The sequence below is a fragment of the Acromyrmex echinatior genome, chromosome 12 (genome assembly GCF_024713525.1).
Source record: "Acromyrmex echinatior isolate Ae372 chromosome 12, ASM2471352v2, whole genome shotgun sequence".
In the NCBI taxonomy this organism is placed as follows: Eukaryota; Metazoa; Arthropoda; class Insecta; order Hymenoptera; family Formicidae; genus Acromyrmex; species Acromyrmex echinatior.
Window position 1 is genome coordinate 1,647,319 of NC_141863.1, and position 23,815 is coordinate 1,671,133.

A 23,815-nucleotide genomic window follows, 5' to 3' on the forward strand; every position below is an offset into this window, starting at 1 on the left:
TATTTACATATTTAGTTAGATAGAAGGACTGATAACATGAAGAGAATATCGAACGGAACTATTTCGAACTATTTGAGATATCGGAAAACGTTTCCAGATCTCCTTTACGGATATCCTTTTTATATCCACTTTTTTTATTCTAATCATTGACAGATCTTTCTATTTACTTGTAAATCATTAACGTGTTTTATTTTTGGTAATTATGAGAACTTTCTCACGTTCTCATTAAACATAATTTTAAACGACGATTAACTATATTAATAGCCTTCCAAGTTGCTTATGAAAGAAAGTGATACATTAAAAGAAAGAAGGAATAGAGGATATTTTCATTGCGTATTCGACTCTCGACGCGATTAAAAACGTGATGGCTCGTTTATTCCATTTTTACATCTAATCTGATATTCATATTGCATAAATAAACTTCGAAATGAAGCAGCCGCATTTAGCGTTCGAAATACGGTCAAGAAATAACGCGAACACATACGTCCATATTGAATGCATGGTGATTCTAATATAGAATAACATTATATCAGTGAAAATACAAAATATGCCTAATAAATTTGCAATCGAATATTGTATTATTAAATGATATTTTATCAAATAATTCTAATGAATGTCCGGTGCAAATAATCTTGGATGAGTGGTGCCATCATACTCGGAGATACGAACGCGATACGTATATATAAATGTACAGTCAGCAACTAAAAGATTGCAACACTTTCTTTTTGATGATTTACAGTCTGCTCACTGAGCGATTGGTTCTTATTTATGAATTTATAAGTAAGAACCAATCGCTCGGTGAGGCTTTATTTCAAAACCCATTTGAAAAAGTGTTGCAACTTTTTAATTGTTGATTGTATATACATGACGAAAAAGAAAGACAGAGCTCGATGTTGGAGATATCCGGAAATATCGGATAAGGCGTTTTCTATCTCATAATTTCAACGAACAGACGGAGAGCGAGACTAAGATAGATTGACAAAGAAAGAGAGAAAGAGAGAAAGAGAGAGAGATACACTCGAGCGGTAGCGGCAAAAGGGGTGAGATTGGAGAACGCTTTTATTATTTTTTTTTACGTTATATTCCCCGCGCCTCGTCTCCATTTCTGCACTCCCTTCAGCACCCTCTGACGAGTCGACCTCGCACCACCAGTGTCAGTATCGACTAGGATACCTCGTGGAGAGAACAACGATGGGGAGGCCAGGGGGAGAAACGCGGGGTTGCTGAACACAGACTAGAGCAGGAGAAAAGGAGGCGAGTGAGATAGAGATAGGGATGCTGAGAAATAGAGGGATAGGAATACGGTGTGGCTCGCCGGTTCTCGGCAGACCTCGTGTTCAGTGCCGTACCCAAATCAGCCTTTTCTGAGAAACGTATATTACGACTAACTTTTTGCCGCATAATCGTCTCATTAATCATTTGCCTGAAGTCACTTGCTAGTTACTTTGACGAGTTATTGTTAACAATGGTGCTACGATAAGAAGCATATTTGAAAATTTCGCATTTTCAATTTAAAGAGGGATGGACGGATTAATATATAATGTATGGTACGTTCGTGTCTCGGCAACGAACGGCTTTATTCTATAATTCTGTATGTTGAAGTAAAACTTAACGACTGGCATCGCGATGCGTATTTCGAAGATTCCTATGTTCAAAGGATTCAAGCCTCGCTATTTTACGTTCCGCTTTGGAACGCGAGTGCGACAGAAAGTTGGTAATCAAGTAATAGAACTTGGCCTTTGCGTTAGAACGTACGAGGGAAATTGCACCCCCATTGAATTGTTGCAGCTATTTTATCATATAGTGCTCGGTAATATTTATGATTTACATCAAAAGACGAAATAATGTAATTAGTGAATATTCCTAAAATATCTCGCAAATTTTTTTTGTTTATTTAGTCAATATAAATAATGTTTTCGAAATTAACGTATGTTGAACAAATGATATGCTGATTCTAATAAAGATATTAATCAAAACTGCATTACAGATGGCTTTATACAAATAGAAAAAAATTAATTATTAATACATATATTTTTACAAAATTATTGTACAAAAAATCTCTTTTTACAACAAATATTGCAAATATTCACAGAATCTTTTTAAACGGAATATAATAATGAAAAATTATTTATTTTTATAATGAAGTAGCTATATCTTATCTATAAATCATTTTTAATAAAATTAAGGTCACACTAAGATGATGTAAAATCGTAGAACTGCTTGTGGTACGACGATGTCAAGTTTGTTAATCAAACAAGTTTCTTTGTCATTCTAAGCAAGTTAATCAGAAGGCGATGATATCGTGCGAGCGAGTATCGCGAGAACACGCGATCTAGCGTCGGCAACGATCTTGTGTTTATTGGAGCTACATGGGGGTTGAAGAGAATGGGGTATAAACGCGTGTACGTTCCTGTCGGCGCGTCGCCGCCTCGAGGTTTCCACATGGTCTCGCGTTATATCGAGGGCAAATCGTGCGGACTCGGTGCATCTCGAGCGTTCTCGTAGCCGGTCCTGTCGGTGCTGCCACATGGCCGCGCGTCGTGTTTTGCGGGCTTGGCGAGCTTTCAGGGGCGGCACCTGAGTGGTAGAGTGCTCGTTGGCTCACCCTCGGCAGTAGGGTGTTAGGACAAGTGGGAAAGAGGGGTGGCGGCTCGGCTAAGTTCGGCCAGCTTCGCAAGTCATCGCCGACGTCTCGCGTCGGGGCTTCCACATGGGTTGGTATTGGCTCCCGGGGCGCAGGGTAGCTTGTGTGGCGGGGCTCTAACCGTGGAGAGAGACTCTAACCGTGGAGCAGAGAACGAGGCGACGTAGGGTAGGAGAGACGGCGGGAAGGAGAAAGAGAGATTGATAGAACTTGGGGGTGGAAGCGAGATGGTACTCGACGGGCGGATAGGAGAGCGAGGAAGAGAGAGAAAGTCTGCAGGCAAGAGGGTGAGAGAAAGGAGGAGAGAGTAAGAGAGAAAGAGGCACGGTTCTCGCCACAACACCCCCCGAAACGGGCAGAGCGTCAGTGCTAAGGTGGGTTGCTCGGTCGGAACATTGCCAGAGAGAGAGACACGTCCTGGGAGTGCCTGCCTGCTGCACCGACACGACTTCCTGGTGCAGGACTCGCAGCGGTGCAAGGATCGAGTGAACGCGCGCATCAAAAGAGAGAAAGAGAGAGAGAGAGAGAGAGAGAGAGAGAGTGACTGACTGAGTGACATACGCACGTACGCACGTACGTACTCACGCACGTATACAAGCACATCTATGACACGGCGCTCTCGTAATTGTGCGTGAGCACGCATGCACGTAGGCGCGTGAAACATACGGTACTAAGGAGGGAGACCGAGAAGAGCGAGTAGTCGAGGGAGAGTTGTGAGCAACTTGGATCCGCCGGGAGAGTAAAATAGGCGGTAGCGGAGCGCGAGTGGAAATAGTGGAGCGCTGTATGTCGGGCCAGCCGACAATCGCGGGTGGCGCGGTATAAGCTGAAACGCGGTGACGGTGGTTCATGTGTCGTGTCGCGAGGGAAAGCTCGCAACAACGGTTGGAATGATGAAAGAAGAAGTCAAGCGGTATCCGATGTTAATCGGAATGCTACGTACCGCCGGATTAGTGGCATTTCGTCTGGTTGGGTAAATGGATACGCTCCCGATCGGGAGAAAGAACGAGGATAGAGGAGATAGATAGAGGAGAGTAGAAACAGAGGGAGGGTGAGAAAATCAGAGGTGAAAGGGGTGAGAGAGGTGAAAGGTGTGTCAGAGGAGACGAAAGTCAGTAGGAGGTCAGCGTGGCTTCAGGGTGGCGGTGGCCGGTGGTGATGGTAGTGGTGGTGGTAGTGGTGTAGTGGTGGGTGCTCTCTAGGTGAATGATCGTCGTCGGCCTCGTGGAAGAGGCGGTTGCCGCTTATGCGGGCTGCCGCGCGTGCCGCATCGTCGCTCGCAAATAACTGGAGCCCGCTGTTAAGGGCGGCGAGAGCGAGAAGAATTATCAAGAGATCGGAGCAGAAGTGGTGGCGGAAGAGAGTAATTGTCACTGCACACGATATCGGTACCGCGCGCACGGCGTGGATAGTGCCGGTGGTAGTTGTCGAATTGCACTGTCGGGTGGAACTTCCGATCATCGGCGCAGCACCGGGAGACCGTAAGAATCCGCAGTCGTCGACCTGGCGGCTGGCAGGGGCCGCTGGATTCCGTGGGGTATGGCAAGCTGGCCCGTGTCACGGAATTCCCGTCCTCCGAGCATGACGAAGGTACGATCCAGGAGGTCGCGCGCGAGTTCGATTATCGCGAGCACGATTACGACGACAACTGTGGTGCCGATTATCGCGAGCACGATTACGACGACAACTGTGGTGCCGATGATCGCTGCCAGGACGACTGCGACGACTGTCAACACGAGGATCGCATCGCTGCCGAGGAATCCAATGACGACGATGATGATGACTACGACACTGACGATGAAAATAACGTCTGCGACGAGCAAAATGCCGCTAATGATAACAGCCAAGTCGATAATCCTCGCCACGCTGATGATGATGTTGAAGATGGCAGTTGTGCTCGCTCCGATTGTCGCTGCTCCCGGAAGTTCCTCGTTCCTCGGGCCGTCGAAGACCTGGTAGCGGAGGCAACGGTCGCGCGTCTCCTCAATCGTTAGAAGCAGTGCTGTTGTGCCGTCCGGATCTCTTCCTCTCGAGGCTATCTATATCCGTCGGTGGTGCGTCTGGTGGGTGCTGGTGTGGTGGTGCGCCGTCTACCGATTCCTCGTGTTACGGGTTACTACTGCCGGCCGACCGGTCGTTCGCCTACGCGTACCCGCAGTGCGGTCGACTGCCGGGTAACTACCGAAGGCCATTACCCGACTGACGGGGCGCGCGTCGACGACCAGTTGTCGTTACGTTACGTTACGTTACGTTACGTCGCGGACGACAACGTGCGCGACGGCGACCGCTATCGCGTCGACGACAGTGACGGAGACGAGGACGAAGACGAGGACGAGGACGACGACGACGACGACGACAACGGCAACGACGACGACGACGACGACGACAACGACGACGACGACGAGGACGACGACGACGGCGACGACGAAGACGACGACGACGACGACGACTACGACGACAGCAACAACGACGACGACGTCGGGGATATGTGCGGGTGCGCTACGTCCACGCGGCGAGGACTGGGGACTGCTGCGGGTAAATCGGCACGGCGCGCCAAGTCCTCGTGTTCGGTACATAGGACGCCCGGGATACGGTAGCTCGTCCTTCAGCGTTGCTCCTCATCGACGCCCGCGGGCAATGTGCCCACCCGCCGGCATAGCAACGTGAGTATCCTTCTCGCTATCCCCATCGCCCACTCCCTTCGTACTGTCGCGTGACTTGGAAATGGCCGTTCTTTGCGATTGCCTTTTTCAAACGCGAAGGAACACTCGCGTGATTCTATGTCTGGCTCGACGCCTCCGTAATCACTTAACCTGTTAACTTTCAACCTCGATATATTTTTGTGGTATTTATTACTGACCGGTTTATTACTCCGCGCTAATTATGTTCGGAATATTATTAATCGAAATGAACTTTGATAGTTGAATTTCATGCACCGAAATCACGCTATTCAAATATGAATTTTTTTTATTCTGAAAAATGAATTTTTTGTATGCCGAAATTATGAAGAAATGGAGTTGTTCAAAATATTAATTGCTATTTCGACAATCCACTTTACACCTCTGTTATAAATGCTTTATTGTTATGAAACGATCATTCTGTCAGTAATGACAGAAAATATTTAAAAATCGATTTAATTGTAATCAGAATTATTGCTTTTTCAGTCACTCGCGATGAAACTTTGAAAACCATTTTTAAAAAACGGATTATGTAATTGCTTTATTTAAAACATTTTTTAAATGTGTACGGATTTATTCAAACTATAAATGTACAGATTCAAATATATGCAAATATGTATCAGATATCTGATTCTATTATGACAATGAGAAAATATCTATTATGACAATGAGAAACGTATGTGTGTGCAACAATAGTTATTTCTGAGCGTACAAAAAGAAGATGACGTATTTATTTTTATGCTAAGATACATTGTTAATAATTTTTTATTATAAGCCTATAACAATAGGAATTAAGTTATATATTTGATTAATAAACTTGATAAATTCACAGTAGTAAACTTTTTAGGTCTTATTGTACGTTATATACAGATTTCTTCTGAACATTTTTTAGAAAATAGAATTTAAGAAGGATTCGTTTCTCAGGTGTTTTATTATCGTCAATAATATATTGTCTAATAAATATTTCGCGCTGAAATTAAACTTGTTAAGCTCAATTTTTGAAACATGATGCTTGAGAAATCTTGGATTTTTATGTTTTATGGAATAAAGTTTCAGATAGACGATTCTTTTGATAGAAAAATGTTTCGTAATAAAAAAAGTCTATTTTTGAAAGTTTTTTGATATAATATCTTTTATTGAAAAATCCAAATATTTTTATATTATTCGTTACAAAGCGTATCGTAGGATTATTATATTTTTTACTATCGATCGACATAGGATTGACATAAATTTTACTAGTTTGATCGATACTTTCAACCTGTTGTTTTCTCGCACATATTTTCACTTTGTTAAGATTCAAATATCATACATATCGTGGAAAAGCTTCGCTTCTCTTCGTCAGGGGGTTATAATCTGATTATCAATTTAATACGCCTCCGATTTCAATTAAAATGTTAGACGAGGTCTCGTGTGTTTTACTTACAAGTGACTTCGAGCAACTCGCGTGAGAAAAAATGAACGATCGATCGATCGAGCTCAACCCCTCTAGTTAAATACACGCCGAGGCTATTTTTCCGCGACGCCCGTGTCCTTACTCGAGACGAAGGATAAATTGCCTCTTCCCCGAACTTTTCTTGAGGAAAAGCCACCCGAAAGCTCCTACGGAGTCGTGCGAAAACGTCGGAGTGCTTTCAAGGGGCGGAGAGAGGGCCTGGGCGTAGTCCTCCTGCCACGCTTGTCTGACCTCTCTTTCCCTCTTCTACTTCCACTGCGCCCGCTCGATCCTTACTCGTTCGCGGTGATTTAAGATTTTTCCAAAACAGATCAATCGTCCGCAGCTGCTCCCTTAAAACAAATCCTATTCCTCGTTCTTACATTAATATCTTATCCATATACGAGATGCCACGGAACAAAGGAATTTCAATACAGAAACAGATTTTTCTTCGACGACATGGATTGGGCTGAATAGATCGGAATTGATTTTTTTTCAGCAGACATTTTCTATCTTTAATGTAATTGTTTCATATATTTTGTTTATTATTATCATGATTACATTTTTGAGACTGAATGAGAATTAGCATCCAAAAATGTAATTATGATAATAACAAATAAAAATATTAGCGCATAATCTCGTATGAGATGATAATGATACTATCGAATATTTAATCAAGTTGATTAAAATCCATCGCTGTGCGCGCTTTGTATGAAATATTACTATATTTTAAATTTGTTTAATATATAAAATAATTCCAAGCTGAATGTCAGTGTTATTTTAATACAGGTATATTAGTTCTTTATAATATCTACAAATATTTTTACAATTTCCAATTTTGTTATTAAAAAAGATTCTCGATATTTTTCAAATCAAAGATTTTTTAAATAAATATATTTTTCGCTTTTTAATTTTCGCAGACACAATTATTCTTTATTATTTGGTAATAAAAACTATAAATTTCGAAGTTTGTTAAAATATCCAAAATACTTAATATATTTTTACGATTGAGATTTATTTGAGCTTGAATGAAATTGGCTTTTAATCGAGGTGGACAAAAGATTTTAAAAGCACAAAAAGTTTGAACGTTTTGTTATTTTCGAAAATGTAATGTTATGTGGTAAATAAACGTAATGCTTATTCATCTATACATACTGACAATATATTTTTGCCTGCGTAGACAATGAGTTGTACGGTCGAACGCTTCATAAATCTTTATTTGATTATCCGCGTTTACTGAATCGCTTTTCTATCAACGCACGTTGCACGTTGGATGACATAAATGTTAAATTTTTCCTTCATTCGATCGATATTATAATGGCAAGAAAATTTGTGAGTTATAGCATACCGAATGCTGAATATTTTTCAAAAGTGAAATTATGCTTCCGCACGCGCTGTTTTCATTTTTGCAGTATCACTAAAAACGTGCAATAGAAATAGTGATGCTTCTAAAGTATTACTATTATTTTTTGACATTGACGTATGTGTTTGAAACGTGTAGTAATAAAAAGCGACAAGTTCAGTAGCTGACACGAAATAATAAAATTCTCCTATTTATATTTGTATTCACTTTCTTCCTGTGCGATAAAAGGATGACTTACATCAAAAGATGACATAGAGATAATGTACAATTTTCAGTTTCTAGTACCATACGTCTTCCTTTCTAACATGTGTCATGTTATAGGACACCACTTATTTAGATTGTAAACATAAAGTGTTTGCAGAATACTGAAGAATACAAAACGTAATGATATCATTATTTTCATCGCGGAAATAATGAAAAATTGATGGGTATTGAAGCGAATTACACAATCTACATCTTTTTCCAATATTAAATTACAAACGTTATCTTATTCTGTATTTTACTGGTTATTGTTTTTATGAAAACATATAAAACCAAAGTTATATTCATCATCTCTATATCAATTGTGAAATTTCAAAGAGCTCAATAATATCTGCGCGTGTAGCAAGTTTTCTCAACTTTACTAATCTCCCTGAAAATACAAAAAAAAATGGAGTTTTGGTTTACATAAATCATAAGTTTTAATAAAATGTTTCGAAAGTTGAATTAATTATTGACAACTTTCCGACTATTCTTATCGATACATAAAAAGAATTTTATAGTGTGGTCGCATGATTAAGCTTTTAGATGGACGATACATCTTTGAACCGTGTTATCCGTAGGTTCAATTTAGGACAAGATTTAAAGTGCACTCTGTCATCGTCCCTACATGTGCAATAAATTCAGTTGTATTTGTGTCACAAATTTTCTCCTCTCTCTTTCTCTCTTTCTTCCCTCCTGGTTTTTCTTTTCCCATTTCGCTATTCTTTTTGAATTTTATAGTCATTTACTGTATACCACGATCAGAATCGTCAACGCGAAATATTGTCGGTGGTGTGCGCACTACGTCGCGTTGGTGCGCGGCATTTCCTTTTCACCTGATAATTTTGAAGAACGACCCTTGGTCAACAAAGGCTGCGATAACTTGTACAAATGACGGCGAAAAATCGTTGGCTTCTCGTCGGCGTTTCCGTGTCGGAACTACTGACGACAGCAGGACTATGCTTTTTTCAATTTTCGACGAGTATCGTGGGAATGAGTGTGGGATAGAAAGTTTTCATCGACGGCTCGACCGAGTCGTTTCGTCCTTGCCGTGACACTTCCGGATGAAGCGCGACACTTCCGGCATTGTTGAACGAACTCAGGTTTCTATGGAAATACGAGCGATCGAAACCTACTGACGCGCCGGTATTTCCGGAAACGACGTCATCCTTTGACGATTAATTTATTGATTAAAGTCCCGGTGATACATAATGCAATTTGATTTTTTTCGATATTATCTATATATATATATATAAAATATATTTTATATAGGCGACAATTATTTTTAAACAAGTTTATTCCGATTATTTTTTTACTTTAATATTGAAAAATAAATAAAAGTTCATTGTAAGTAATGAGTACGACGTCTTTCTAAGGAAAATTGACTCTGTAGATTAATCAAAATGAAGGTGACATATCTTGTGTAGCAGAACTGTTGCAAGAAACGCCGTTACGTGTTGGAAAACTGTCATCGTCAGTCAGTCGTCTCACCCACGCTTGACAGCGTATGATTTAGCGATCGAGACTATATTGATATTATTCAAATTTATGATCGTATCTGGTAGGCGTTTGTGTTGTCGGATAAAATTTACATTCGAATTAATGTCCGGCTCTGTCGTGCTATATTCAGCTTGCAGCTCGTTGCATTGACCTGTTTCTCCTTCTCTCTCTCTCTTTCTCTATCTATCTTGACGTGATTCTCTCGAAGATCCTCGCAAATACTTTCTTTGTTTCTTGATTGATTGTTGCATATAAATGTGCCTGTGATCGAATAAATTGATAGCCGATAGGCATAGTCGATTGAGCGACGCCGAACGCGGAAATCGTTTGTAACATTAATATTGTTTGAACGCGCGAAAGCGCGAGCTGATATCGGATATGCAAACTACCGGAACATTCGAAACGGCATATTTATTTCATAACCATAATTCCTTTCGATGGCTTCGTGAAAGTTGGACCGCCAAGCATCGATACTAATTGTTGACCAATATTTAACGTTATCAAATATTTAGGTTCTCTGATTGCGACACGCGCGATATACATTTGTAACATTCACAAAAAACATTCTGATGAATGCAACAAAATTGATAAGAGAAATAGAATTAAAACCTTTTATATACATTTATTTATAGGATTTATAGGACACCAATATATTGCTTTATTATTCTACGTTTTTTTTATTAGTAGTATGCAAGTAATTATATCATGTTAGGATATTTTGCAACTTGAAAAAAATATGAGGGAAGAGAAAAAATATGCCTCTGATAAAACATAAAAAAATTTATGTTTTATATTCTTTCTGTTATATAACTTTACATGAACAGTCTCGATTTTCTGCTCCATAAACGATTAAAAAAGGGTGTGTCTCAGATAATATTGTAATAATAAAATTGTCTAAATTATTTGAAGAGTTTTAGGTAATAATATAACTAAAGGAAGAAACTATCTGTGCAATTGCGTTAAAATATATCACATAAAAATTCATGTTTTTTTTTTAAGAATAATGACGGTAATGAAAAAGGATTAATCTTTTACGTGATAATTCTTTTGTTTTAGAGATACTATGCGCGCTTAATTCTTGCCAATTATATCATCCTCTTAATACCAAATAGAATGGCCGAAGTATAAATTCGAATTATCGGTGAGATCGATAATGAGAAAAAATAAAAAATACGCGAACAAACTGATGACACGTGAAGAAAAAGGGATATTCTTCAAGCTCCATTTCTACGTTTTAATACTTAATTGCGATCCGGAGAGTAGGTTATTTCGTCGGCCGAGAACCACCATTAAATTATATGGGGCATTTAATCAGGTTACTGGCTGCTAACCGCGATATAAAAATTCAGGAATGTGGGAAACAGGATACCACAGAGCGAGGAAGATCGATTTCCGGCCGCGGTCAGTCCGAGAGCGATCCATTCGCTTGTTCATGGCGAATATCTAATACTGCTTTTGCAGTGAAGGATCAATATCCGAAATTCGCGAATGCGTTTAATCCACACGTCGAAAAATGTCATCGCCGATAGTTCACGGCATTGTAAAGGGAAACATATTTTGTTATTAGGTCGAAGTTTTGTCTAATCAATTAAAACTACTGTATCATCGCATAATTCTCGTAAACGCTCGCTGACATCGTATACTGTCAGTTATTGCGATTCTTATATCCACCATAAGCTTTAACGTCGGATCGCGTTATGAAATTGGTTCTCTACGAGCTGAAATACTCGTATATGTTGATTATACTCGGAAAACTTGATTCGGAGAATTTTCCGCGCAAAACAATGAACAGCATCGAGAAAAAAAATGTTCAATGTAGAAAGTGCGTATAATAATGTACGATATATATATATAATAATATGTGTGCTTAGGTAATACGAATGTAATTGTTAGCAATCGTTGACAACAAGTTCTACTTTATGTTGATGCATGTGAAAAGTTGTGAAATGGATGGATTTCCTCAGAATTCTCCCGTTAAAAAATTCCATTTTAAACTATTCATTATCTGCTAACAAAAAGTGATACAGGGAAAATCATGTACACAATTATGTAGAATTAACACATTGAAAAAATTCAAATTTTTATATTTTATTATTATTTAGAACATCGTTATCAGAGATAACGAGATATGATCTGGTTAAAAAAAAGTAGAAAGAAGAATATTACTATAGGTATATATATATATATATATATATATACTTATATTATTATCTTTACATATATTGTATTTTTTACCAGCCGAGAAAAATAACAATTATGGTATATATCGAATCCAGAATAATAAAGTATTTTATCAGCAGAGAAAAACAACAATTATGGTACATATCGAATCCAGAATAATAAGGTAAACGTTCACGGATCAATCGGAAAGCATACAACCGAGACGTTAATTCTTCAAAGGAAGCAGGCTGGCTGCTTGTAGCTTTTTTTACTCCGTGAGCAATACTGGTAGTTGCGGACAATGTTTAAAGCGACCGAGTTGGCCGTTCACTGTGAAGTAGTGGTTACGCTCCATAGTCGAGTGAACCGCACCCACCGTATTGCTCTATTTTCTTACGCGTGCATAATCGAGTCACAGCCACACAGTATTTAAATACATTAAATTTATCTAACGCTAATGCAATTAGAGAGATAAAAAATATCAGTAATATCGGATAAATAATCAATTTTTACGAAGAGTAATACAATAATATGATCGAGATGTCAACATAATATGGTGCGAGAAGTGCAATTGATCGAATTTTATTGTTGAATTGTATATATATATATATATTTTTTGCATTAATGGAATAATGTTTGTTTGTTGTTTCAAATGTTTTTATGAATATTTTAATAATTATATTTTATTATATTGATTATTTTTTCTTTTTTTTTTCTTTTTCTTTTTTTCAATTAATTATGTTTGTTATTATGAAACTATTTGATTTTTATATATATATATATATAGGAAAAGCATTAAACATTACAGTGAATAAGATTAAGTATCATGATTCTTCCGAGCTAAATGAATGTAAATGAATATAATGTGTATAGATTTTACTAAGCGTGGCAAAATTAACGAACTGATTCCATTAGTGGTTTCTATGTCGATTGTATGCGCGTATGTATGCAGAAAATACATACATACTGACCGTGTTTTTCGTTTTGAGAATGATGCACTTTGACCCAGTGATGCACTATGAGAATGTAGGTTAAACCGATTTCAAAGCAGCATATGTATTTTATAAATTATCCATTTAAAGCATCAAACGACTTGTATTGCAATAAATATAATATAGTATATGTAATACACTTTTCTAATTCTACGATTTTTTGCTTTATACTTCATGCTTTTTTTATAATAATGCAAGTGTAATTGCTATTTTATATATTTAATTATTCTGTTTCTGTTTATTGAGAAGGAATATATAAAAATTCTTTAAATAAATTATTCCTAAATAAAAGAGGACTTTTAAGATGTTAATTAATAAAGATAACTATATTTTTAGACATAAAACGGATCTTACTTCTTAATATTAAATGTAAATTTTTGTAAATATATACTTTTAAGATGTATTTTAGTTTTTACTGAATTATATTTTTCACGATACATATTTTAATCAATCGGTTTCAATTTTTCCATAGCGAAAATGTCAAAGAAGCTTATTATTTATTGCACATACACAAAAAAATTTCATATACTAATAGTTTTTTTTATAATTTTCAAGTTGTTACTATAAATTCTTTTAGATCTGGATTCCCTTTTTATGAACGAATTAATTTTTATAATGGTATTGCTTACATTTATATTTAAATTATTTTATCCTTTTATCTTTATTTCGTAATGTTTGTTTACTGAGAATAAGTTTTTATTTAATTTTTTTAAGGAAGCTTTTTTTGAACGAAGTTTTTCTAAAAATCTTTCATTTCTAAATCGAAGAGACGCGTATAAGAAGAAGTATATAAATAAGTTACATCTTAATGTGCCATTTTCGTTTTATCATTTGGCAATGACATTCTCACCTCAAAAGTTCAATATTCACGAGTGAGATTAATCTGCGCTACGAACTCAAACATTAATTACTCGTGAGATCAACGAGGCTTGATTTGAAGTCGGCGGATAAAAAGTCTTTCCATGTGACAAAAAGAAAAAAAAAGTATCGTCATCTAAAATTTGCAATTTAGCTCGATCGATTTAAATCCGGCGTTGTTTCCAAGTACCGCGCAATCAGGCTAACGGAATTATCCTCTCTCTCAAACCGCATCGGTTTCCTCTGATCGATCGTTGTCGGGCGTTCATCTATCCATCACATTTATTCCACCCGTTTGAGGCCGGCCAGTTAATGAAATCTATAACATGCTCGCGCACAATCGAGATGTTAATTTCGGCCCGTCGCGATGGCAGTATGCGCCGGATGCATTTTTCATGCGGAGTTGAGCCTGGGTCGAATGCAAACGGTCCAGTGCCATCTCGGTGTGAAGTGTTGCAGACACCGGAACCGTGACGAACGCGCGCACAGCTTCATTTTTCTCCCTTTCACGAGCGCCGGCGTGGCGAACGATAAAGCACTTTGTGATGCAAATGTTTCGAAATAATAATTCCGGTCTATACATCACAGGCGTGCTCTCTGCAAGCCATCTATCGAATGAATCGCCTATTCGCGAATGAAGTTGACCGAGTTTGCTCCGAAGGAGAGAAAAAAAAAACCGTCGTATTCTGTCAAAAACTAATAAAATATGATGTATCGAGCGTATCGGAGCCGCTTATTATTAATAACTTGCATTATCATAGAATTACTTATATCGAATTCCGCATATCTGTTTTCTATTATATTTCTTGAACAAGGGATTTTGTGTACTTGGAAGAAGTTTTATTTGCGAATTCTTGTAATCCATTTTCTCGTATCAGAAATTACAACTATTGATAGATAAAATTTATTACTTAACATAAGGAATTGAAAAAAAGCGTTATGTACTTAAATGAAGCAAAACTTTCACAATGTAATACCGAATAAATATGATGTTCATATTTCTATTCAAATCTCATCGGTCACATCTTAACAGTTCCAACACGGTTTATGATAAATAGATTCTTACATTGGATTGTACTACGTGAACTAAATTTGGCTTATGTATTTGCGTGCATAATACAGCTCGAGCGCAAAGGAAGATGTAGATGTTACCGTTTGTACAGCACTCCGTTATTATATCGTGGTACTCCTACAAGGATATTCACGTGGAATTATTGTCTTGATAACAAAGCGCGCGCCAGACATCGCAGTGGGCGATTCTCAAAGATGCGGAATCGTACATGGATAAGAGCAAGACAGAACCTAATTACTTGTATATAGAGACTGCTCGGTCTGCAAGTTTCACTCATTGTCAGTCATTGTTGGATTCAGTTTGCCGTCTGGCTCCAATGACGTGATCGAACTCATAACCTTTCGTAGTTTTGTCCTTAACAGTTCGATAATATTCTAGATTTGATTAAATGATTTTAGACGTTTGGCTGTAATTGATATCCGGGTACGACTAAACATTGAATGCGGGAAGCAAATTCTCATACAAACGGTTAAGCAGATTTACTGCGTATTCTCCTAATCAGCTATTATTCCGAATATATATATACAATATCTATGTAACAAACTCAGAGTTAATATCCTTTAATGAAAATATTGGCAAATGCGAGAATCATAGTTATTTTACTTTGAAGCAATATTCTGACAAATTAATTCTTAATTTGAAAATTACTTTTTGTTATAATTAAAAATTAATTTATTGGTAAAGGAGAGGGAGAGAGAGAAAGGAACATAAGAAGTACCTTTATTTTTGAAGAGTTGCTAGATAAGTTTTAAAATTAAAAGCATTTTGTCAGTAAAATTTAATTCTCCTAATTATTTATTAATGAATACTTTTTCAAGTTTTAACAATTTAAATTTTAAATTTTGTAGATGTAACGAATTACGTTATTTGAAATGAATTTTATTTCTGACCTTTCGCAACTTTCGCGTTTCTATAGCAAATACAATCAATCAAAGAGAAAGCAATTTACGAACTGTCACACTCAATTTACGCACCTTATACTTATCTGATAATTCTTAAACGTGGACATCAAGGAAAAAGAATGTAAGCGTATCTAGATAAACGGACACTTAGTATTGAAAGAAAGATTCCTCTCGAAACGATACGGGAGGGATTTGGAGAAAGAATGGCGAAAGAAAGGCGATCAAAGGAATACGGAAAAAAGGAATTAAGTATAACGGAACTACAAATCTTTAGCACGATGGTGACCAGAAAAAGATACTTTAAATGAAATGAAAACTGACATTGAGTTTTAGTTAAATAGATCGATTTATTCTTGCATGGATCCTATTATGCGACATTGTACATCAAAAGATTGGAAAATATAGTTTCAGAAAATATAGTTAGGCGTAACATTGAAAATGATCGGATTAAAGGTCGAAACATCTGTATTTTGATTGGTTAAATATAATGTTTAGTAATTTACAACAATAGCGAAGAATATCTTGCTTGTGCTCTGAGCCCTTTAACTGATTATTTTAATTTATTTAATCGAGCATTGAATTATTTTTTATTAACTAAATCTTTTATTTATAGCTTATTTATTAATTAAAATTATTAATAATAAAGAACAAATAAAGAAAAATAACATAGACCGATATGAATTTTGATCCAGAAATGGCAGTATGTAATCCCGAAGCTTTTTGGCATGCGAAAACCAAATCTGTAGCCAAAATTGACCCATCACGTCCGGTTTCCGAGATATTTTAATCCGAAAGTACCGAAAAGGCCTATTTCGGGCATTTTTAGATTAAAATATCTCATAAACCTGATGGAGCAATTTTGGCTATAAATTCGAATTCAGCATGAAAAAAATTTACGAAAATTACGTATGATTATAAATGAATCAACATAGTAACACGAAAAAAAAATTAGATATATTGCATTTATATTGAATGTAGTCAATGCGTTTAGTGAATATGTGTAAAGTTGGCGTATACAATGGCTGCGTTTAGCAGAGAAAACTAATCAGTTAGATAAAGTTAGCGCTTAGTGTGTGATTCTTTAATATAATTGATTCCTACATTTAGATGAGACAGTGAAGAACTAAAGGCAAAAACCAATCATATTACAGAATCAGAATCATCTAACCGTAGGCCGATATGAATTTTGATCCTAGAAACGGCAGTACGTAATCCCGAAGTTTTTTGGCATGCGAAGATCAAATCTGTGTCAGGTTTCCGAGATATTTTAATCTAAAAGTGCCAAAAGGTCTATTTCAGGATGGATTTTTATTACGGATTCGAATTCAGCATTAAAAAAATCTACGAAAATTATCTATGATAAATAGATCAATATAGTAACATGAAGAAAATTAGATATATTCCAAGTATGTCCATCGACCTTAAAGCGTCTCCAAACGATATGATCAATGGCTGCGTTCAGCAGAGAAAACTAATCAACTGTGTTTTAATCATAGGTGATTTCGTAGATTTTTTACATGCCGAATTCGAATCTGTAACCGAAATTGCTCCATCACATCAGGTTTACGAGATATTTTAATCTAAAAATGCCCTTTTCGATATTTGAATTAGAATATCTCGGAAATCTAATGTGGAGCAATTTTGGCTACGGATTTGGTTTTAGCATGCCAAAAACCTTCGGAATTACATACTGCCGTTTCTGGATAAGAAAAAATTTTTTTTTGGAGACTTGTGTAATTAATAATAAAGAATTCTATTTGTATTTTAATGAGAATTAATATTGCCAAGTATATAAATATCAATCTACAGCTTTATCTTAATTTATAGCTTATTTATTATTTAAATAATTAATAATAAAAAATATATAATAATAGAAACTGTGATTAATATTAAATAATTTAAATGAATTAATTGTACATGTGTGATAATTATATTATAAATACATCACGAGTAGAATATATTTTCGAAGAATTAGATTTGACATATTAAAACAATCATAATTGATTACACAGCAAACTTGACGATTATTATTATTTGAATTAATTAATTTTAATTGTACAATTATAAATATTAATTATAAATGTTATAATTGTTATTAAACAAATTACGAAAAAATAATTAGAACGTTTACAACGATTTACAAATGATTAATGTTTCAAATTAGAGACTGAAATTATCATCTAATTGTGCAGATTAATTATATTTTTATTTAATATTATTGTTATTCATGCTGTTTACTAATTTTTGTTGACGTTACCAATGAAAATATCAACCATGCCAATTTGAAACTTTCAAGGAAATCATTTCTTGCTGGTACAACAGAATCGATAGTTGGCTTCTTCGTCAGTATTTGTGAGACTCGGATCGCTCGCTGGTCGTTGATCGCAATACGCGAAAGACAGTGGAAAGTTCGATACAGGCACTTTTGCATGAGCTTGCCAAAGTTTCGAGAAGTGTATGCTGGGTAACGACGCTCCTATGCAGGTCAAGTCAAACTTCTGCCGAAGCTAGTTATTCAAATACGATTCATATCGTGAGTTCGTCTATCCTTCGTTTGGCGAAGAGCAGTCTCGAAATCAATTGTTTAGCGACGTCTCAGATATTGATAGAATTGTATCGTAAACAATCAATACATGTCTATAATTATTATTTTCTTCCATTTTTAAAGTAAATATTTCGTTGCATTTTTATTTTCTACAAATTTGGTAGAACTTAAACGACAAAACATACGTGTATATCTTTTTCTCCAGTTGATTTATTTATGTAATATTTCATTAAAATTTGCGACAATATAAAATATCATATAATATAACGCAGAAAGTACTATTAATTTGTTAAAGGTTAAATGAGAGAGATTGTGTGAAAAGCAAAGTTTCTCCGCCAACGCGAGTTAGAAAGTTTGGACTATCTCGTTAATGGCGGAAGCGCGATGATACGAGAAATTCCGTCAATTTTGAGTCCGTGCTTAATCACTCCAGCGGGTGGACACACACCACTAGTTCCCTTTCTCTCTCCCTCTCCCTATCTCTCTCTTCTTTCTTTTTTGCACATCAAATCGCGAATACGATTTTCGCGAGCGTTACCGATATGAACGAGTGCCGTCGCGAACTTTGGTCGTGAATGGAGTAAAAACACTCCGTCAAATTAAAAAATATGGCAGAGGTCCAATGTCCCGCTCGTTGGCACGAAACTACATTCGTGATTTCTTCCCTTCCATTCGCCGAAGTTCAGTCATGCGGCACCGTTTGGCTGAATTATTCCCGAGGAAAATCCTGGCCATTTTCACGCGCACGTTCTTACGCGCGAAATGGCACGCTGGGCGTCTTGAATCACGACTGGCTGTCTATCCTCCCATTTTGTCATGTCTCGCCATTCTTTTATGCCGACTCCTGGAAATCCAATCCTTTGCGTTTTCAGCTCGGTTTTCATTAACATATCGCTGAGAGTACCTGCGGATGTGATAGAGGCAGAAAAAAGCGATGCTTTCGAAAGAATTATATGAATTCCGAATTCGAGACTGTAAAATTCAATCTGGAACACATGTCTCTCTGATTTTTATTATTTTTATTATTTGATAGAAAGGATAATTTTTAATTTAAACGTACTTTAATTTCTTAAGGCGTGTAATTTTCATTTTACATACTTCGTTTCTCTAGTTAACCATCTGTTGTATAAAGTTTTAATTATACACTTGTGGTATTAACTTAAAAAAAAAGTTTGTGTGAATTTGTAGCTACGTTATTATATATAACTACGAATATGTAGTTGATTATATATCAGGACTGAAAAATTTACTGAGCTATCAAAATTAAAAAAGATTTTTCATTGTGCAGCTTGCAGTAAGAGGAACTTTTATAATCTCGTCAGCACTGAAATAGCACGTTTTGTACACAGCGAATCATAACGAAACGACGAAGAAATATGAATATGGAAAAATCGTTATGACTATGCGTGTACACTGGTGGTTGGCTGGTGTCAGGTAGCTGAAGTTTTCCTTTCACAAAGAATTGAAAAACGAGCACAGCGAGTTTAAATAAAATATGTCCGCGACTTCCTTGACTTTCCATCCCTACGCGCATTTTTAATGGCTGGCGCGTTTTATTTCGAGTGTTTCACGCGTTAGAGAAAAGCGATGTATTCCTTTTTGTATGCGTAGAACTTTTGCAACATATACCTTTGCACGGCATCAAGTTTACTAACGTACCGCTCGGGTTTTATTTCCTGGATTACTTTTCGGTGTTCCCGGAAATCCTGTCCTGTTGGAAAAACTGCAGTAAATTCGTGATGTTTTACTTTTGTGGTTTGAATACAGCCTTGCTGGAATTTGTGGCGCTAACCATTGTCTATTATGTAATCCTGTACGTTCTAACAAGGTCGAAACTATGGAAATAAGATGACGAATGATAAAGTTGAAATTTTTTTTGTTCAATGTTTGGAATATAACTTCTCCGTTGAAATTGAATTGCTGCAAAATTTGTATATAAAATTTAATTTTGTGCTAATCCATTGCTTAACATAAAAAAAAGTTTTTTCTGAAACATCCTTAGTTAAGAAAGTTAAATGAGCCGATCATAATATTATAAGAATAAATTGATCCTTGGCTTAAAGCGTTTGTGTTGCAAACAAACTTTTCGCAGATGCTCTTAAAACATGTTCCTTTGCTTAGGGGAAGAAAGAAAAATAATAAAAGGGGACGGAATAAACAGAAAGACCTAAAAAAATTAAGAGATACATTGCCATTGTAATAAGAACTAAATTAAACAACAGACCTTGGGGGAATTAAGTCAAGAAAGCAGTATATTAGAACGGACATCCTGGGAATTAGTTTATTTCGCGGGATGGATAGAGTGTATCTTTGCGCCAGAGGCCGTAGGATCCGAAAAAAGGAGAAGGATCACGCAGATTTATCAATGGAACCAAGTCTCGTCACTAGGGTGCCGTAAATATTCGGCGTCGCTGTCATTCGGCCGAAGCTCCCGGTAGGCCGGTCGACCCAATGGGATCGTTCATAATTCACATCCGATTTAAACAAAGTTCTTGAACTAGCGCGATTTGCTTAATACAATCGTGTCCCCCTTTTCGTACCGAGTTCCCCGACGCGTTCCCTTTTATTTCCCTTTCCTTTCTGTTCCACCTCTACCGAGATACACGTCCATGAAGCTAATTTCGGGACGCGTCCCGACGGAAAACTTTTTAATTCTATCAGTCATCTCTCACGAGCACGCCGCGAGATGCAGGCGACCGTGTGGTCGACGCTTTATGACATTTCTTATGTATCTCGGGTGACAAAATGCAGTAAATGAGAGAATCCAGTGCACTCCGGATTGAGGAAAATTAAGGACACTTGAAGTAGTTATTACTCGTTTGGAGTAATTACAGATCTGTAGTGTAAGCTGACAAGGATGGTGGACCTTATTCGGATCTTATTTGGACAGATCTAACATAAGCTAACAAATGATCGGAAAGAAGGAACTTATTGAATTTCTTTAGGTTTTATAAAGGCGATAAAGTAATTTTTTTTTTGCTCGAGTAAAAATCCCTTTTACGCGGCTTCGTCTTTTCTCTGGACAATTTTAATTCCGAGCATGCATGCGCGCTCATATCACGTCCACTCCCCGCAAGGAATATTAACGGTTCAGCGGCAAGGAACGGAATATTTGTAAAACTATGCGTAGCCCTGGGGTACCTTCGCGGCGACATGCCAGCATGAGAGTGGAAGTATGAGGAGCTTGCAGGGAAAATACCCTGGGGAAGAACATTCGAGGTGAGCTAAAAGCGCTTTAAACTACACGTATATATTCACCAAGTCGATGGCACGAGGCCGTTGCGACAACCCCTCGCGATTCTCCATTGCGCATCACGCGATGAATTGAATGTCGCGAATATTTTTGAATAATCGCCCGCTTCCCTCGGCTCTCGCTTTCTTGTGGGAGTACTTTGTTTATAATTGATATTTAAGAAGGTCTCAGACGTGCAACTGTCGATATCGCTTGTGAAAGTCTCTTAACAACGCGACATATCGATTATTAGGCAACCAGAGACGGAGCTTATTGTTAGCCTCCAGCGTTCTCGCTTAGAATCTCCTGAAATTTAATTAATATTTGATTAGATGGCGACCTTGTGTAACAATTACGAATTATGCGTTATGTTTATGCTTAAATTTAATCTCAAATTTTCGAAATACACCTTCGGCATTCTGTTAGAATATTGTACGTATTCTCTTATTTTTCTTTCATTTTTATGGAAGATAATATTAATTAAATCACTTTGAATAATTTGATCATGTTCAAATGTGACACTATTAGATATCAAAGGAGCAATGATAATTCAATCTTTCGAGTTAAATAACATTTTATTATTTTTAACTTTCATGTGTTAAAATGTAAATGAATCCATTTCTGCGGTTAGTTTTAAAGTAAACCTTCATTTAGCAAATGTCCATGTAATTTGAGTCATATTAATATATTTTCTTGAGTTAAATTGTTTAACTCTATTGATTTCATTAAATTAACGACACATTGAATAGGAGCAGTGGAGATCATAAAAGTGTAATTGAAAAATAACTCAATATAACAGTATAAAAACTTGATTAATGATTTGCACAAAAGTTTGTACAAGTTAACAAATATAAAATTATTATTCATACATATATGTAATAACATTGTTACTCTGTCAAGCATTAGTCCAATATAACGGGAATTAGATTATCAATGTGAGCCGTGTGCGAACTAACTATCGATTTACTTTCTACTGTAATGAAACTTACGGCTAGTACTTGGCGGTTACGAAAGTTCGAGATCGAAGAGGAAAGTACAAGGTAGCTATCTTCTGGGTGCAAGTAAATTCGGTCGTATGAGCATGTGCCATGGATGGCGAGCGACCCTGTCACTTCCATGAGAGTTTCTATGGAGCCAGCGCCCACTGGGACCATCCATAATTTAGGACCGATGGGAAGTTCCGTGCTCTCGTACTTGTTCGACGCAGCAGCTTCTCTCTTTAAACCTCTTGACATGTTTCTCTGGTCGATCCGAAGTACGAACTGTTCACCGAGTGTCCTAGTGGACTTTGTTGAAAACAACAAAACGATTTGCCGGATAAAAATATTATTCGCGAAATAAATATTTTCTCTACGTTCCAGTTTCAGAGAGATAAATTGATTGATCGACAGTAACTAATCTCGAGTGTAACTAATTCTGAGTTCTTTAACTTTTTTCTTCGTGAAAAATAAATTGAAATAATTTATTAATTATCTATTGATCATCTATTAGTTAGATATAAACATTCATGTTATTAATATCAATAAATGAACATATTTTTGTTAATTACATATCATTTACATTTTGAATTAATTGTGATTGTGAACAATGAGAGAAATATTGGTTACATTGTTATGTTTTCTTTATCATTTAATTATATCCACATACAAATGTCTCATATAACGCTGTATTTTTTAAAATGTAATTATATTTATTCACTAATATTCTTTAGATTGTACATATTATAGTTTCAGGTATTGCGTATGTAAATCGTAAACACAACATTACTTCTCTTTACTCTAATCGCGGAGAGACTCGATAAATTGGAGAACTTTGAAAGCGTCTTGTTTCTTTAGTCATTCATCCATCACCAGCCACGGATGAATTGTATTTGCACGATAATCGGTTCGTGTTTATTTTCCGAGTAACTCGAAGCGTTTTGCAAGTCTTTCTCGTGCGCAATCTAAGTTGCAATTACGATCTCTTTGCTGATCCAACTCGCTTTCAACGTATTCCTTTTGTCCTCACGAAGATTCGCTCTGTTTCTGAGCTAAGGCCGCTAAATTAATCCCGTAAACCCCCTTTCAGTGTGAAATTAAGCATGCTTGATGTTTAAGTAATCCGACTCGCGTGAAACTCGGAATGCATATTCATATCCAATTTTCCCAAATGTCGAAGTAGCCCCAAACATCGAAGAAGCAATATACATCGCTTTCGA

General features: G+C 36.8%; 2 protein-coding genes across 3 annotated transcripts in view; both read left to right on the forward strand.

The window, feature by feature from the left end:
* The window catches only part of nAChRalpha1 (nicotinic acetylcholine receptor alpha1), a 189,825-nt gene that overhangs the window by 15,243 nt on the left and 150,767 nt on the right, over positions 1 to 23,815 (forward strand). The window contains exon 1 of one of the 2 annotated variants that reach the window (XM_011052165.2): positions 5,170 to 5,307. The exons of the other annotated variant lie outside the window; for it this stretch is intronic. The gene's annotated coding sequence lies outside the window, so the exon portion shown is untranslated. Of the gene's footprint in view, positions 1 to 5,169; positions 5,308 to 23,815 lie in introns of those variants that run through there. 2 annotated transcript variants of the gene reach the window in all.
* On the forward strand, positions 2,123 to 4,968 carry LOC147907721 (uncharacterized). Its single transcript, XM_087412068.1, has one exon. The coding sequence runs from the start codon at positions 4,184 to 4,186 to the stop codon at positions 4,601 to 4,603; it is 420 nt and encodes a 139-aa protein (XP_087268194.1). The 5' UTR covers positions 2,123 to 4,183; the 3' UTR covers positions 4,604 to 4,968.

Excerpts from the sequence above, each read along its gene's own strand:
- LOC147907721 (XM_087412068.1), top strand. The coding sequence starts at position 4,184 with ATGGCAAGCTGGCCCGTGTCACGGAATTCCCGTCCTCCGAGCATGACG.